Raw genomic sequence first — 16,273 nt, 5'->3', positions numbered from 1 at the left:
CAGATCAGCTGCAGAGGCCACAGGAGCTGGTCCTGTTGCCTGGAGTGGTTGTCCCTGGATCGGCCGTGCTGGGGGTCACAGGGGAGGAGGTGGGAATTGTGAAGCCCCAGAGAAAGGAATCCCCAAGAACAGCCATGACCCAGTCAGGGCACTGGGTTAGCGCTGGTTTGTACTGGGTAGATCCATACTGGGACACTAATGGGTGCAGTTGGGTTGGCACAAAGGTGCCTGATCTCAGATGGGACTCGAGCTCTCAACAGGGGCTCCCAAGGTGCTGAGTTTACTCAGTTACTTCAGCTCTGAACTGGCCCTCAACCCCGAGTTCCTGGTGCCTCCTGTTTGTGTGCCCACCCCAGTCTGTGCCCACCCCACTCTGTGTGCCCACCCCAGTCTGTGCCCACCCCAGTCTGTGCCCACCCCAGTCTGTGTGCCCACCCCAGTCTGTGCCCACCCTAGTCTGTGCCCACCCCACTCTGTGTGCCCACCCCAGTCTGTGCCCACCCCCTCATGCATGTCCAGCCCGAGCCAACCTGATTTCCAGGCACATTTGGCTTGAGCTCTGTGCAGTCCAAACACTCCTGCAGATCATGGGCTCCAGCTCCAGCTCTGCCCTGCAGGATTTAAGGTCCATCAGGACACGCTGCAGCCCGACCCACTTGGGGTCACAGCCCTGTGAGTGCCTCTGGCAGGAGCCTCCTCTTTCCCACCTCCCCCTGCCCTATATGTGCCCCCCCCGAGGTGACTCAGATCTCTGCCAGCCTGGGACCCCGACAGAGGGGGGCTCAGTCCTCAGAGGAGCCTGTCCCCTCCACTCCAGAGGGATAAATCCCTCCTCCAGCAGCCCCTTTCCCAGACAAAACCCCTGTAATCGTCGTCAGAGGCTCGGAAAGCGCGTGCCCTAATTAAACTCGACTCATCTTCCAGGCAGCAGCTTCACACTTGATATCCAGAGGCAAAATGCTGTGTGGGGGGTGTTAAAGACGTAAATAAACCGAGAGTTTGCTGATCTGCTCTGCAGGAAGGTGAGATTTTGGCGACTGTTTATATGGATCAGCACAGGGAGCAGCTGCAGCCCCGGGGCCAGGGGGGAGCAAAGGGGCTGTGTGAGTGTGGGAGAGACACAAACACACCTTGGAGGGGCTTTTTGTGCTGCCCACGGGAGAGAAGTGGGGACAGGGACAAGGCTGGGAATGGGGATGGGAACAGGGACAGGTATAGAGATGGGCATGGTGACAGTGACAGGGACAGGGACAAGGACAGGAATGGGGATGGGGAGCTGCAGAGACCACGTCACCTGTCACACTGGTGTGACTGTGGCTCAGGGAGGGCCACACTGGTGTGACTGTGGCTCAGGGAGGGCACCCCCAGCCCAGCCCAGTGACCCCAGCGGGAGCAGCGTCCAGGGCCGGCCCCAAGGCTGGGAACGCGACCGCCTGTTCCCAGCGCGGAAATGGGAGCCGGGTTCCCTCCTATCTCCTTCCTTCCATGTAAATTGTTGATGTTTCCAGCTCTGAATCACCGATCACATCCCTCACAAACGTGACTCACTGTCGCGCTTGTCAGAACAGCCTGAGGATCCCGGCTGGAGCTGAGTCCCTGCTCCCAGGGGCAGGGAGGTGTGCGCTGGTTACCTCCCGTGATTTCAGGGCGACTTCCCTGGCACTGGAGGGCGTTTGGGAAGAGAGTGGGCGCTGGATCCGAAGGGCAGGACGGAGCTGTCCCGCTGCCACCAGCACGGTGCCATCTGGCACTGGCCACACGCCGGCGCTCCGCAGGCCCTGGCCACCGAAAACAGGACGTGAGGAAGGACGAGGCCGGTCGGGAGGCAAAATGTCATTAAATAAACTGGCAGGTCCCGTGGTGTCCCGGCAAACTGCGCCGGGGGCTCCGGGCAGCTCATCTGTCGCTGTGCCATCGGCCCTGCCTGGACCCAGCTCTGCCCATGTGGGCTAAAAGGGGAAACTGAGGCACAGAGATGGCAAATCCCAGTGCTGGCACCCACGGAGCTCAGGGCTGCACAGGCACGGGAGGAAAAGGCAACCCCTGGATTAGGTGTAGACAGCGACTTGTGTCCCTGTCCCAGGTGTTCCCAGGTATTCCCAGGAATCCAGTGCATCCCACAGCTCAGAACACAAACAGGGAGCACATGGGAATGCCAGTGGGATACCAACACTCACAAAAGCTCTGGAAATACTCAGTAATCCAAGTACGTGCCCAGGACTCTGCACATGTGAATTCCAGAGTGCTGGGGTGAAACTGCACCTTGAAATTGGGGGTGGGGGGTGTTGTCCAGTGATGGGATGGACTGTAAAGCTGGGATGGGATGGACAGAGTCATTGCAAAGACAGGTCAATCTATTTTCCCCTTTCTCTGCTTTTCCCTCTTTCTCACCCATCTCTGATCCATGAGTCTCAGCCCTGACCTCAGTCTCACACTCAGACAGTTCCAGACTTGTAGGACATGCAGGAGGCAGACAAAACAAGCCAAAAAAGAGGTATTTTTTAGGAAGCCAAGTGTCTCCTTACTTTTGGAAGCCACGCTCTGAATCCCACCAAGTCCTGGCTGTCAGACCCTCTGTGCTGGAAGTTACCCCTTCCCTCAGCCCCTTCCCAAGGAACCTCCCCCCGCTCCTCTCTCCGGGGGGGATTTGTTTGCACTTCCGAACACTTTTGGGGCAGAAAACCCTCCCAGTGCCACCCGGCCGCTTTTTTTCCCCCCCCTTCTCCCAGGAAGTTTCCCGGTGACCTGTGACGCTGGGAACAACCCGGCGAGGTGCCGCCCGCCCCTCGCCCGCTGCCCCCCCCGGGACTCTCCCCCCCGGTCAGTCAGAGACAAGAGAAAAAAAAAAAAAACCAAAAAAAAAAAAACCCTCGTGGGCTGCGATTCGCCCTGTGCCGTGAACCCCGACGTCACGGGCGCGCGGCTATAGATGGAGCTCGGGAGCCCGGCGCAGCCCAGCGCAGCCCCCCGAGCTGCGGGATGGTGGCGGCGGGGGGGGACGCGGCGGGGCTGCCGATGGCTCCGAGCGCCGTGTAACGGGAGAGGGCCCTGAGCCACGCGGGGCGAAGGCAGCGCGATCGCGGGAGGAGCCCCCGGGGTGTCTCCCCCCCCCCCTCCGGCGAGGAGGCCGCGGGAGCCCCCCTCTCCTCCTCCTCCTCCTCCGCCTCCCGCTCCCCCCCCCCCCCCCAAAAAAAAAAAAAAAAAATAAAACCTCCTCCCAGCGCACCAAGGAACGATGAAAAAAAATAATTCTGCGAAAAGGGTGAGTGGAATCGGTTCTTCTCCCGGGGCACGGCGGGGTGAGGGAGGCTCCCGGATGTTTTGGGGAGGGGGGGTTTGTCTCTCCGGTGCCAGGTGTTCGCTTGGGCTCCCCCCGCAGAAAAACGCACAGACCCCCAAGCAGAGCCCAAAGAGAGCCGGACCCCGCGGCCGGCCCAGCTCCTGCCCCTGCCCAGCGCCTCTCCGGCATCCCGCGCCCGTCACGGACACTGGGGGATGTAGGCAGGCAGTTTTCATCTTGGAACACAAGGAAACCATAAAATCCAGCGGCACCATCAATCCGTCGCTCTGTGCCGTGTGTGTGTGTGTGTGTGTGTGTGTGTGTGCTGCACCCAGCGATCCCATCGCTGCCTACGGAGAAATCCCACATGTGAACCGGCCGTAGGTTTCACCTCTTGGATTAATTGCTCATGAAAAGCGGAAAAAATGCAATTTTCACCGCAGTAAAAAAAAAAAAAAAATAAAAATATCCAGCCGGTTTAAATTCCGCCCAACCCCCCCCCGGTTCCCCTTTCCATGGGTAAATGCCCGCTGGATGAGGCGATAGAGACACCGGCCTGTCTTATATAACCGCGGAGGGAACCCTGCCCGGTCCTCGCAGCCTCCTCCCGGTGCTGCTGGTGCCGCTTCGCGTCTGCGGCACAAAAATCCCCGTGGAGTGACCCCGGGGAAGGACTCGGGTCCCGGCGTCGGCGGAGAGAGGGGCCGGAGGGAGGGGGAGGCGAAAGTTGGGCAAAGAAGGAGGGGGGGAGAAGAGGAGTGTAAAACCAAGAATAATCCCGTTTTCCCCCATTTTCTTCCCTCTCCCTTTGTGTTAGGGGCACCAGGATGGAAACCAGCAACCTGCGCAGCCGGAGAAGGTCGGCTGGGTGCGGAAATTTTGCGGGAAAGGCATTTTTAGGGAAATCTGGAAAAACCGTTATGTGGTTCTGAAGGGAGATCAGCTTTACATCTCGGAGAAGGAGGTAGGATCGGTTTCAGTTTCCTTTCCCATCCCCCCTTCCTTCCTTTGCATATGAAAAGGAGCAGCCCCGGCCCTTCCCAGCGCCCCTCCAGCGCCAGCCGGGCCGAGGAGGTTCTTCGGGGGCTTCTCTTCTCCCTGGGCTGGCGCCAGCAGGACCCGACCGGGTCAGGCTCGGCTCCGACAGCGCCTCTCCCAGACGGCTCTGCTGGGAGACATTTTCCCAGCGTGGAGACACGAAAGGATTCACTTAGCGAGAGTTAAGCCCTCATCCCTCTTCCTGCCGCGGCTACAGCAATGCCGGCTCCCTTCTGTGCCTGTCCTCCCTCATTGAGCCCGACAGTGCCTTGTTCCCAGCTGCTCACTGTCCATTTGGAAATAACTCTGCTCTGCCGACTGGAATCGAGCCATTTACGGGTCGATCTCTGGTATTTTTCCCCCGTGCCAAGAGGACAACGGGGAAATTCCCCCCGGGATCTGACACCGTGTTGTACAACGTGCCCCCTCCTCTCCCCCTCCTCTGTCTCCTCGCCGGGGTTTGGGGTTTAACGTGGCGTTGACATCGGAGGTAATTGGATGTGACCGTCAGGCTGAGCCGGCACCCGGCTGTCCTTGCACAGCCCCCCCCTGCGCTTTTTGTCTCAGTAAATCCATCAGGGAGAACTCCCCTGGCCAGAGCCCTCCTCCCTCGGGTCCCCTCTGACATCCCAGCACTGCACCGGTGCCCACAGCAGGCACAGGGGCTGCTCCGGGTCAGGGAATTCGGGGTAAAACCCTGGTCTCTCTGGGTTTCCCTCGGTGGGGGTCATTCCATGCTGGACCCTGGTTGGATGCACGGCTGCCTGGCCCAGCTCAGGATCTGGAGAGTGGAAGGGGCAGCTTGATTTAGGGCTGGTTGCATCGTGGGCACGGGATACATGGAAGGGTTGCTAGAACCCAGAGATGGTCTAAAAAGTGGACTGAATGCCCAGGTGGTGCTGAGCTGTGTGCTGGAATTCCAGAGCTCGCTCCCATCGACCTCCTGGCCGCTCCAGAGCCGGAGAGAGACACGGGAACAGGGACTGGATGTTGTCTGCAGGGTGGGGGGGTGGGTGCCTTGGGAATGCTCAGGTAAACAGAGGTGATGAGAGAAGGATTAGAGACTGTGGACAGCGCTGGTGGTAGCGAGACACGAACCCCGTGATGGATCTATAGACACATTTATGGATTGGGAAAGTTGGATGGATGTGAGAGGCACAGAGCCAGTGGCACAAATCCCCCGTGGCTTGTGGCTCTCCTAAATTTCCCAGCAGTAATGCAGACCAACACAGACTGCTGGGATGGGATTGGGAATAGGCTGGACAAGCCAAGAGAGAAGGTGTTTGAACAGGAATCAACACAGGGAAGAGGTGCAGGGAAAAGATGTCTGTCTGTCCCTCCTGAGTACATCCAGGTAGCTACAGCTCGAATCCAGGTGTGCTGGGAGCCCAGGAGCGGGACAAGGCTGGAGGGGCCATATGGGGCCTGTTCTGAACAAGAAGCTCTTGTGTTTGTGTTTCTGCCTGGGCCTGAGGCAGCTCCAGGGCTCCACGTGTGTGTGAGGGACCATAAATAACGCGCAGCAGCGGCTGCCGTGTCTTTATATGGAAGAATCTGTGGTCGGGCAGAGACGCGGTTACGGAGGTGACATCTGGTGCTGATGTGCACTGGGGTGACTCTCTGCTGGTCACAGAGGTGACATCTGGTGCTGATGTGCACTGGGGTGACTCTCTGCTGGTCACAGAGGTGACACCTGGCTGCGGGTGTGCACTGGGGTGACTCTGTGCCCGCGGTGCAGAGGAACGTGCCGGTGTCGGGGGGCTGGAATGCTGAGGGGCTCAGTGGAGGGGTTCCCGGGGCTTGTGTGTGCCCAGGGTGCTCCCAAGACTTCCTGCTCCCAGGGTCTCAGAACAGGGGTTTGGTGCTGGCTGGAGAATCATCACTTATTCCCTGGCAAAGCCAGGTACCCCCCTGCCCACCCCCTGGACAATAAATGGGAAAATGAGTGGAAACGGTCCCAGGACAGTCTGAATCTCACCCGATTCTGCAGCGAGGAGACTCAGCTGCCTGTTTCTGCCACAGATCAAAGCCCTCCTGTGTTATAAACTATGATTTTGCTCCATCAAAGCCACTGGAGCGACGTGGATCTGGTGGATGGAGCTCAGGAGTTCGTTCTCGTAGCAGCCCCGGTGTTTCCTGTCAGCTCCCCTCACGCTCAGCGGCTGCTCCAGAGCACTGGCTGCTTCCGAAGGTGAAGCCACACTCCCAGCCCTCCCCCCAGCTCAGAGCAGAAGGGATTAAATTCCAGGACTCCTGGATGCTCCTCAGCTCTGCCAGGGTTAAATCCCAGGGCGCCTGGAAGCTCCCTGGCTCTGCCACGCACTCATTAAACGAATTCAAACCAGACATTTATTTACTTTTGCCTGCATTTCTCCATCTGGGAAGCAGGGCAGTGAATCCCATCTCCCCAAGGCACACGGGGAGGGGAGTTGTCTGTCCCATGATGGGATCCCTCAGGAAGGATGTCAGCTCGGGGCAGGTGGGGATGCTGCACGAAGAGAGCGTGGAGCGGAACTGCTCGGAGCTGAGCACGGGCTGAGGTGTGGGATGGGGAGGTTTCCAAAATTCAGCCTAACAACAAAATCCCATCCGTACCCACACTTATTCCTCCGGGGAATCTGTGTGTTTTTCCAGTTGTCTGCCTAGGACCTGGGCTTGCAGGTCAGAGACCAGCCCTGACTTATTTAGTTTTGTCAGGAGAATTTGGGAATGCCCAGTGGGAAACTGAGCTTCTCCCTGGCAGAGCCAAGTCTGTAAGGAGAGGAAATGTAGTTTTTCATCCCAGCTGATGGAAAACGCCAACAGGACGTTTGAGTGCAGCCCTTTGTAGTTTTTCATCCCAGCTGATGGAAAACGCCAACAGGACGTTTGAGTGCAGCCCTTTGGAAGCTGTGGGACTTGTCTGACACCTCCTGAACCAGGAGCTCACTCCGTTCCCCCGCGGCAGCCGAACTCCGGGAACTGACACCAAACCCCTTCGTTATTCAGCGTTTGGTCACCGGCCAAACCCAGCTCTGCGGAGATGATCTGCGGAGGGCTGAGCTCTGCTGAGCACAACACCACCTTCTAAGCCCACTTTTACGTTCTTTCCCCTCCCTCTCCTCCCGCCGGTCCCTCCCCCCCGGCACATTTCTGGGAATTGTTCACCGTTTCTGGCCCAGCTTTGCCCCTGCCCGCGCCGGGAGCGGCGGCCGGGCCGACGCACAGCCGGGCTCGGCGCTTCCTCGCAGGAAGCCGGGGGCTGCCAGACGGCTCTGGGTGACGAGGGCGATGAGGAAACGCTTCTCTAGAGCCTTCCCTTGTTTGCTACCAAAGGCATCGGCTCAATTAGCACAAGAGCACTCGAGGAGCTGTCGCTCCTCGCCGCTCCCTGTTCCAGCTCGGCTCGTGCTGCTGGCAGGGGGGGCAGTGGGGGTGTGTTGGCACACTCGGTTCTGTGGCGCTCCATGGGGCGTGTTTGCCCTCGGTGAGCACTGCCATGCGCGGTGTGATGGGATTTTGGGGAGGAATTCTGTCCCTTGCACACGTGTGTGCATCCCCAGGAACAGCCTGGTCTCAGCCAGGTCTGCAGAGATGTCCATCCTTGCACACACGTGTGTGCATCCCTGTCCCAGGGACAGCCTGGTCTCAGCCAGGTCTGCAGAGATGTCCATCCTTGCACACACGTGTGTGCATTCCCATCCCAGGGACAGCCTGGTCTCAGCCAGGTCTGCAGAGATGTCCATCCTTGCACACACGTGTGTGCATTCCCATCCCAGGGACAGCCTGGTCTCAGCCAGGTCTGCAGAGATGTCCATCCTTGCACACACGTGTGTGCATCCCCATCCCAGAGACAGCCTGGTTTCAGCCAGGCCTGCAAGAAGCTCCATCCCTTCCTGGGGCAGAGCTGCTCAGCTGGAGGAAGTGAAACTTTGGTGGCAGCCTGTGAAGGGAACTCGTCAGCCCTGAAACTGCCCATGTTTGGGTATTTGGCTCCACTGAGAGTCTGGAGGTTTCTGGTTACACCCTGAGCTGTGCCGTGACCTCCCGAGTGTCCCGTGGGTGTGTTACAGTGGGTGTCTTGTGATTTTCTGTACCTTCCGCATTTGTCCGTGTCCCATTAGGGAACTGCTAAGGCAAATCTCTGCCAAAAATCCCAGGCTGGAGTGACTGACCACCTGCCCTTCCCCTCTGTGCCTGGTTTAGCCCCAAAACACAGCCTTGCCCCGAGTCCAGGAGGTTTGGAGTCGCTGCAGGCTTGGTGAGGGAGGAAATCTGAACTCTCGTCAGTGAGACACCCAGGGGCAGTTAATTAACCCACATCAGGGACCCTCAACACCCAAGGACAGCTAATTACAGACCTTTGGAAGCAGGGACCTTCCAGAGCAGGGGTTTGGGTGCCATGGCTGGTGTTCTGACCCACCATGTGCCCGCAGACCCCCAGGGGCAGGGAATGCCAGGGCCGGGGTCCCTGGGCCCAACCCGGGCAGGCAGCAGCTGCAGGGGAAGGAGTGTGAGGAGTGCAAGGAGTGTGAGGAGTGTGAGGAATGCAGCTCCTCTCCTCGGATCCCAGCAGTGTCAGCAGTGCTGGCCCCGGCACAGCTGCCAGGAGGTGCGGGGCTGGGTGGTCTCATGGCTGCAGGGTCTAATGTCCCCTGCTGTAGGGCTGTGGGACACTTCAGGTTCCTTCTCTGTGCCTCAGTTTCCCTTCCCTCAGCTGGCCACAGGCAGGAGCCAGGCAGAACCCCAGGGCAAAGCTGTTTTGTCTGCCTCGAGCAGGTAGAACACGGCAGCTAAGCCAGCAGACAGCCAGGGCAGTGCCTGCTGGGGCTGGTGCCCCTTAATCCTGCCCCTGAGCTGCCCCCCATGCCACCACCTCTCTCCTCTGGGCCTCGGGAGCCTCCCACAAAGGACAGAAGAGCTGGTGGTTCCTCTGGAGTTGCTTTTCACCTTCCTTCTCTCCAGTTTCCCTCTCTGCACACCGGGTGCTCTGTTACCTCAGTGTGGGAGGGGGATCAGCTGCCCACGCCCCCCCAGGGAGACTCCCGCTGTCCTTCCCCCCAGAATCGCTGCCACTGACCCTCTTCCCCCAAGAATCCCACTGTGGGTGTTGCCAGTTCCCAGTTTTAAGGGTTTTATAACGGGTCCCCCACACTCTGGTGGGAGCAGGGTCCCCTCCCCGTGCCCAAGCGCGGTGGCAGAGCCCTGGCACTTGTCATTCCGAGGGGTTTAAAGGACGAGCTGCACCTGCTGCAGGGTGTTTGCCTGAGCCAAAGGCACCTGCTCCGTCCTGCAGCCTCCCTCCCTCGGGGGTTCCTGGGGGCAGGATGTTAAATCCCAGCTCCGGGGAGAGGGAGGAGGGAGGGGAGGGCCGGGGAAGCCCCAGTGACCTACATGGGCGAACATCTGGAGCGAGGGCTCCGGTCTCAGCCACGGGGGGCACAGCTGGGGGGCTCGGAGGGGATTGGCCTTTCCTGCCACAAATGAGTCGGGCTGGACTCAGCCGGGATTCTTGGAAAGAGGTGGATTGTAGGATGGCAGTGGGAAGAGATCAAAGCCGATTAGCAGCACGGGGAGGATGCACAGCCAGACATTATCTGTTCTCACCCCCAGGCACAGGGGCTGTGTCACGAGCAGGAACCAGCTCCGGGGCATCAGGAATGGCAGTGCCAGTGTCCCCTGGATCCTGGGGACACACCCAGGAGCAGAAGGAGAAGGACAGAGGGGAGCTGCAGTCATTAGGCAGGGCCAGATGGTCAGTTTTTCCCTGCCCCTGGTTAGGAAGCTGGTTTAGTCACCCTCTTTGATAAAATTCTATGGAAAAATCATGGGAAATTCCTTCAGTGCTTCCCAGAACTGGGGAGGAAATGTATGAAATGAGGTGGAGTCCTTTCAGGAAATCTGAGGGCTCAGACCTCACCACCATCTGCCTTCCTGGCACCTGAGTTACACACCCTCAGTCACCAATCCAGCCTGGAATGACCGGCTGGAGTCGGATTAAGCAGATGGATGTGGATTTGGGCCTGCTGCAGTGCTCTCTGTAATGGACATGCAAACCCGAGCTCTCTCCCACCCCAGTCCCCTAATTCCTCCTGTTTGCCATGGAAGAGCAGAGCTGCCCTGCCATAGGAATGGGATTGAGGATGGTACATTAGGAGGGTGATTAAGAGGAAGGGCTTTGCCATCTCCCCTTGGCTCCAAGTGTGCCCGAGGGATGGCACCGGCAGCTCGGGGTCAGCACCCAGACCCCTGCCTGCCCCCCAGACCCCTGCCTGCCCCCCAGACCTCTGCCTGCCCCCCAAACCCCTGCCTGCCCCCCAGACCTCTGCCTGCCCTCCTGACCCCTGCCTGCCTCCCCAGTGCAGCTGCAGCCTCAGCAACCCTGTGTAAGTCCCATCTTTAATGTGAGCCTCTGGACACCGCCCCACTGCCGGGTGCCCATCTCACCATGGCAGTGCAGAGTGTTGGGGAACAGCCCTGGAAAGCAGGAGATCTTGTGAAGTGGTCACTCGAGGACTCTCTACAGGACACCAAGAAGTGGTTCTGTCAGTGAGGGCCGAGCCCCAGCGCTCTGTTCCTTCTCAAAACCTTCCCCTGGCTGCTGAAGGTCTCGTGAGAGCCTGCCAGCCCCTGCCCTGGCTGGTGGGTTCTGCCCACAGCCCCCTCCCCAGGGCAGGGGCTCAGAGTTGTGTCAGCACTCTGGGAGCCACCCCCAGAGTCAGCTGCCAGCACAGAGTAAAAATAGGAAGTGCTAATCCTTATCCCTCCGACTCTCGTTCCGCTGTCTGCAGAGAATGATTGTCCCTTTGAATCAGAGATGAGGGTCCACCTCCTCCAGCACCTCCTGCCCCCACACCCTCCTGGCACCCAGGACCCCCCTCCTCACTGCTGGAGTAAATCCTGCTCGTTTTGAGGGTCCACAAAGCACGAACACTGTGTCTGATCACACCTGCACAGCCTTTCGGCCTGGTACCAGTAACTCTGGGCAGAATTACTCTGCCCAGTAATTCTGAGGCAGGAATTAACCTGGGAAAGTGTGATTTTCATGCCATCCTTCCAAAGAGTCATGTTGAAATCCTGCTGGCTGGAGCAGCAGCCTCTCCGTCCGACACCTGCAAGGCTCTAATTTTCTTGCTGTTTTGCAGGTAAAAGATGAAAAAACCATACAGGAAATGTTCGACCTGAGTGACTACGAGAAATGTGAAGAGCTCAGGAAGTCCAAAAGTAGAAGCAAAAAGAACCACAGCAAATTTACCCTCGCCCACTCCAGGCAGCCTGGAAACACGGTACGTGGGGCTTGCCTGGACATGGGCAGCCATTGGCTCTGGGGGTAGGCAGGGATGCAGGTGGTCCTGGTGGGATGTAGGGAAAGGAGGGATGTGGATGGTCCTGGGGTTTGCTGTGTGTGGTGGAGCAGTGCCATTTGCAGGGCTGGAGGCTCAGGTCTCCTTTGCCTTCCCTGTAGAGGGGCTTCTCTGTAGGGGCTCCCTCTGGGCAGGGCCCGCGTGAAAGCTTCTCTGTGTGAGTTCAGTCACTGGCACTGACCTGAATTCCCTCTTTTGTAGGCACCAAACCTGATCTTCCTGGCCGTGAGTCCGGAAGAGAAAGAGTCCTGGATTAACGCCCTCAACTCTGCGATCACACGCGCCAAAAACCGCATCTTGGACGAGGTGAGCGGGACTCGGGGCCGGGGCCCGGCTGCCCTGTCTCAACCTTCAGCTTGGGGGAAGGTTTGAGACTGCTGGGGAGCAGCAGCCCCTCTGACCCCTCTGTTCCTGGTGCACAAAGGGGAGCAGAGCCCCTGGGATGCACCCACACACAGCCACCGGCACGCAGAGTGGGCTCTCGGGAGGCCTGGGATAGCGTGATCCCCCCAGCACCGATCACAAAGCCATGGCAAGGGACAGCCCACAAGGCTCTGCGCCCTGCCTGGCCCACCCTGGGGCCCAGCCTGGCCTGCACAGGGCTGGCAGGACAGCCTGGAAGGGTCACCCTGCCTGTGTCACCCTGCAGGTCACTGTGGAAGAGGACAGCTTCCTCGCCCACCCGACGCGCGACAGGGCCAAGATCCAGCACTCCCGGCGCCCTCCCACGCGGGGACACCTGATGGCTGTGGTAGGTACAACCAACCCCAGGAGAAATTCCCTTGGGAGTGTTCCACTCTCTGGCAAGGAGAGCCGGTGCTGGAGCTCCAGCCTGAGCTGAGGGTTGCCATCAGGGCAGCTCTGGGTCACCAGAGCTCCTCTGCTCTCGTGGACCATTGCACCGTGCAAACCCTCCGGCAAAGTCCCAGTTTGCCATCACTGACACCTGCTCCCTCGGGTTCCTGCCGGGAACAGCCGGAGAGCTGCTCCTGGGTGAGCAGGGAGGGCTCGTGTGATTTGGGTCCGTGGATCTGCAGCTCAGCCAGAGCAGGGAACAGCCGGAGAGCTGCTCCTGGGCGAGCAGGGAGGGCTCGTGTGATTTGGGTCCGTGGATCTGCAGCTCAGCCAGAGCAGGGAACAGCCGGAGAGCTGCTCCTGGGCGAGCAGGGAGGGCTCGTGTGATTTGGGTCCGTGGATCTGCAGCTCAGCCAGAGCAGGGAACAGTTGGAGAGCTGCTCCTGGGTGAGCAGGGAGGGCTTGTGTGATTTGGGTCTGTGGATCTGCAGCTCAGCCAGAGCCTCACACCTGGGCCCTGGAGCAGGGAGCATCCCTGCTCCTTCTCTGTGCTGTGTATCCATGGTGTGGAGACCCTCGGAAGCAGGTGCAGCCGTTCCAGTGCCAACCCACTCTGCTTTCTGCTCCTCCAGGCATCTACCTCAACCTCCGACGGCATGCTGACCCTCGACCTGATCCAGGAGGAAGACGCCTCTCCGGAGGATCACGGCACCTGCGAGGAGAGTTTCCGGGTGGATCTGGACAAGTCCATGGCACACCTCACTGCCGGGCGGCGCCGCTCCGACTCGGAGAACACCAAGGCGCCGGAGAAAGGGCGGACGGGGAGCCTCCCACGGCGGGAGGTGACCTCGTGGGACAGGGCCGGGCAGCGCAAGGACTCCTTCGACAAAGGGACCATGTACACGCCGCAGGTCCCCAAAAAGCTCTCGTACTCAGAAAAGAATAAATGTGCCTCCATGGAAGAGATCCTGTCCCGACGGGACTCTTCCGCGCACCGGGCGGTGCTGAGGAGGGGGCTGGAGGCTCAGTTTGCCTCGGCAGAGCCGGAGCAGCTGTCCCGGATACAGGAACTGGTTGCACTGAAACTGGAAAAAACTCAGGAACTGCTGACGGAGGTGAAGGGCTACGGGGAAGGCAAAAGAAAGACCAAGGACTCCAACACCAGCACCACCAGCACCACCACCACCACCTCTTCTTCCTCATCACCTTCCAAGTCGGACTCTGAAAGGATCCTGCAGGAATCTGAGAGGCTGCTGGGGGAGGCTTCCTCCACCTGGAGCCAAGCCAAGAGGGTGCTGCAGGAGATCAAAGAGCTGAGGGACCTGTACAAACAGTTTGAGCTGCAGCAGTCAGACTCGAAGCCCAAACAGAGCTCACAGTCGCAGTTCAGGAAGAGCATGATGTGAAGGCAAGCCTTGGGATGGGAGGGAGGGACCGGGGATGGCGGCTGTCTGGTCTGTTTTTTTTTTTTTAATTATTATTATTTACAGTGTTCGAAAGAGTGAAAAGGTGCCTGTTCTCACCCAAATTTGCTTCTCAAAGCTTGGACCCTTCCTTTCCTCCAGCGCATCCCCTGATGAATCAACCCTGTGTTCCAATAAATCAGTTACAGTTTATACCTCCTTTGTAAGAGCTCCCTTTGCACCACAGGCCCCGGGTTGTGCCGTGCTCAGAGGGCAGGAGAGAGCACTGGCTCCCAGGAAGTGCCCGTGCCTGCCTGGAGCAGCCCCTGGGGCGGAGGCTCTCTCCCTGGACAAGCCCTGGCGTTGCTGCTCCCGTGTCCGGGCTGTGTCCCAGACCACAGCTCCTTTACCTGGAGGCTCATCTCAGAAACAAATGACACAAAAAGGTCATAAAAGGTGTCCATCCCCTCCAGTGCCTGGGAGTTTCCATTATCCAGGACATGAAGATGCTGGAAGTCCAGGCTGGTCCCCAGCGTTACATGGGCAGCTCGTGGAGCTCTGTCCTGGCACAGTCCCTTGGAGAATTTGGGGTTGGCAGCTGTTACTTTGGGGTGCACACAGAACCTCTGGAAGGGCAGCAGGGATGCAATCCATGTCCACCCTGATCCCTTCAGGCCATGGATGCCTCACAGACCCCCTTGGCCCCGAGCGATGGGAGGTAGCAGTGATGTGTCTTCCCTTCTGTGCAACCAGAGGATCAAAGCCTTGGATCTGACAGCCCACACAGGGGGTTGGGGGGGCTTTGGGATTTTAAATTTCATTTCTCTTCTATTTTTTAACCTTTTCTTTGAGTTGAGGGGGCAGCAGCCGGACACCACAAGCCAGCAGCAGGTTCGGTGGGCTCGGCTCTGCTCTCTCAGGTGTCACAGTCAGACAGCAGCAGGTTTGGTAGGTTTGGCTCTGCTCTCTCAGGTGTCACAGTCAGACAGCAGCAGGTACTGTGCTTGTGCTGCCCTGGCTCAGAATCAGCCCCGCTGGAAGGAAAGCTGAGCCCAGAGCTGAGCTCAGATCCCTCAGGTGACGCCGAGCGCTGGGCTCGAGGGCTGGCTCAGCTTTCACACCTGTGAGCAGGACGTGGTGATGTCTCACAGGTTCACCCATGTGGCAACATCCAACTGTTCCTGGGTTTTTTTTAAAAGGAAACCTAATTCCGGTACCTACATTGCAAATAGTCCACGAAAATATTAAACCCACTGAGTTATTTCCTGGTCGTGGTCGGTGTTGTCTCTTTTCTTTCCTGGTTGACCCCCCTGGAAGGAGGTTGGTGACGTTCCTGGGGCTGCTCAGCCTCGCTCTCAGGCTCATGTTGCTGAGGTTGCTGGTCGGTTTTAATTAGTTCTTCTCCCACTCTCCCATTAGAATTACTGGGGGATTATTGCTGCTGGCAGGAGTTTCCCAAAAGTTTTTTGACAGATTTCAGATCTGGCCCTTGCAGCAGTTTTTGCCTTGTCTCTGACTCCAGCTCCCTCTTGGCCCGCTCCAAAGGGATGCCACTTGTCCCCAAACTCCTGTGACCTCCTGCATCCCAGGCAGCACCAGCAAGATGCTGTTTTTCTGACTCCCTCCCCAGCAACTCTCCTCGAATTCTGGAACGATCATTGCAGCACTGCTCTGAGCTGAGGCCTCTGGAAGAGGCAGGACCTGCTCCGTGTGATGCTGGAAAGGGAGAAGAGCTGAGAGGTCACCAGGAGCTGGTGCTGCCATCCCTGGCACGCTGAGCCGCCCTGCCCTGCTCTCTACAGGAGCAACGAGGCCCTGAAGCTCCCCAGAAGGGCAGTTCTGGGGCTCTTGCCCCGCTCCTCACCCCTCTGTTTCCCCGCTGCCTTCCCTGCCCGGCCCCCTGCCCTCGGAGGCATTCCCAAAGCTGCTGGCACGGGGCAGGGAGCCCCGGGGAGCCGCAAAGCCAAGGGCAGCACAGACGTGGCTTTGTGCATCGCCCCCCGGCTGCTGGGTCTATCCATGCGGGAATAACACTGCACAAAGGGGCCGGGCCGGGCCAGCAGCGGAGTAGCCGTCTGCCATTCCCAGAAAGGGCCGGCATTGTCCAGCGCCGCAATTATGTCGGCTCCGGAGACAAAACACTGGATCGTTACAGGGCTACAGAGCGCCCTGGCAGAGCAGGCAAGTCTGGAGTCTGATAATGGCCAAGAAGTCTGGGTTCTGCCCAACCGCGCCTTGAAAACACGTGCAGAACAGGGCGCGGGGGGGTTGGGGAGAGGGGTTTCCCGTTACACTTCAGGGAGACGGGATTGGGACGGGATTCTTAAGATGTAGGCAAAGCGTCTCCTATAAAAATAGCTGCAATTTGCTCGACACATGCCGGGGAGCGGGCGAGCGTGTGCTGTGCTCGTCAG

At 58.9% G+C, this 16,273-nt stretch overlaps 1 protein-coding gene across 2 annotated transcripts; it reads left to right on the top strand.

The window, feature by feature from the left end:
- Positions 1–2,939: 2,939 nt before the first annotated feature.
- Positions 2,940–15,126, top strand: PLEKHO1 (pleckstrin homology domain containing O1). 2 transcript variants are annotated; one of them, XM_039387721.1, is made up of 6 exons: positions 2,940–3,262; positions 4,107–4,244; positions 11,443–11,583; positions 11,863–11,967; positions 12,311–12,412; positions 13,089–15,126. In XM_039387721.1, the coding sequence occupies exons 1-6, from the start codon at positions 3,236–3,238 to the stop codon at positions 13,860–13,862; spliced, it is 1,287 nt and encodes a 428-aa protein (XP_039243655.1). In that variant the 5' UTR covers positions 2,940–3,235; the 3' UTR covers positions 13,863–15,126. The 2 variants fall into 2 exon arrangements, with proteins under 2 accessions (XP_039243655.1, XP_027583876.1); XM_027728075.2 differs by having other exon boundaries at positions 4,098–4,244.
- The last annotated feature ends 1,147 nt before the right edge of the window (positions 15,127–16,273 follow it).

This window comes from Pipra filicauda, unplaced genomic scaffold (genome assembly GCF_003945595.2).
Source record: "Pipra filicauda isolate LSUMZ 115617 unplaced genomic scaffold, ASM394559v2 scaffold585_size263788_pilon, whole genome shotgun sequence".
Taxonomy (NCBI): domain Eukaryota; kingdom Metazoa; phylum Chordata; class Aves; order Passeriformes; family Pipridae; genus Pipra; species Pipra filicauda.
The sequence above is the reverse complement of the archived record's forward strand: the minus strand, read 5'-3'. Positions and strand labels throughout refer to the sequence as shown.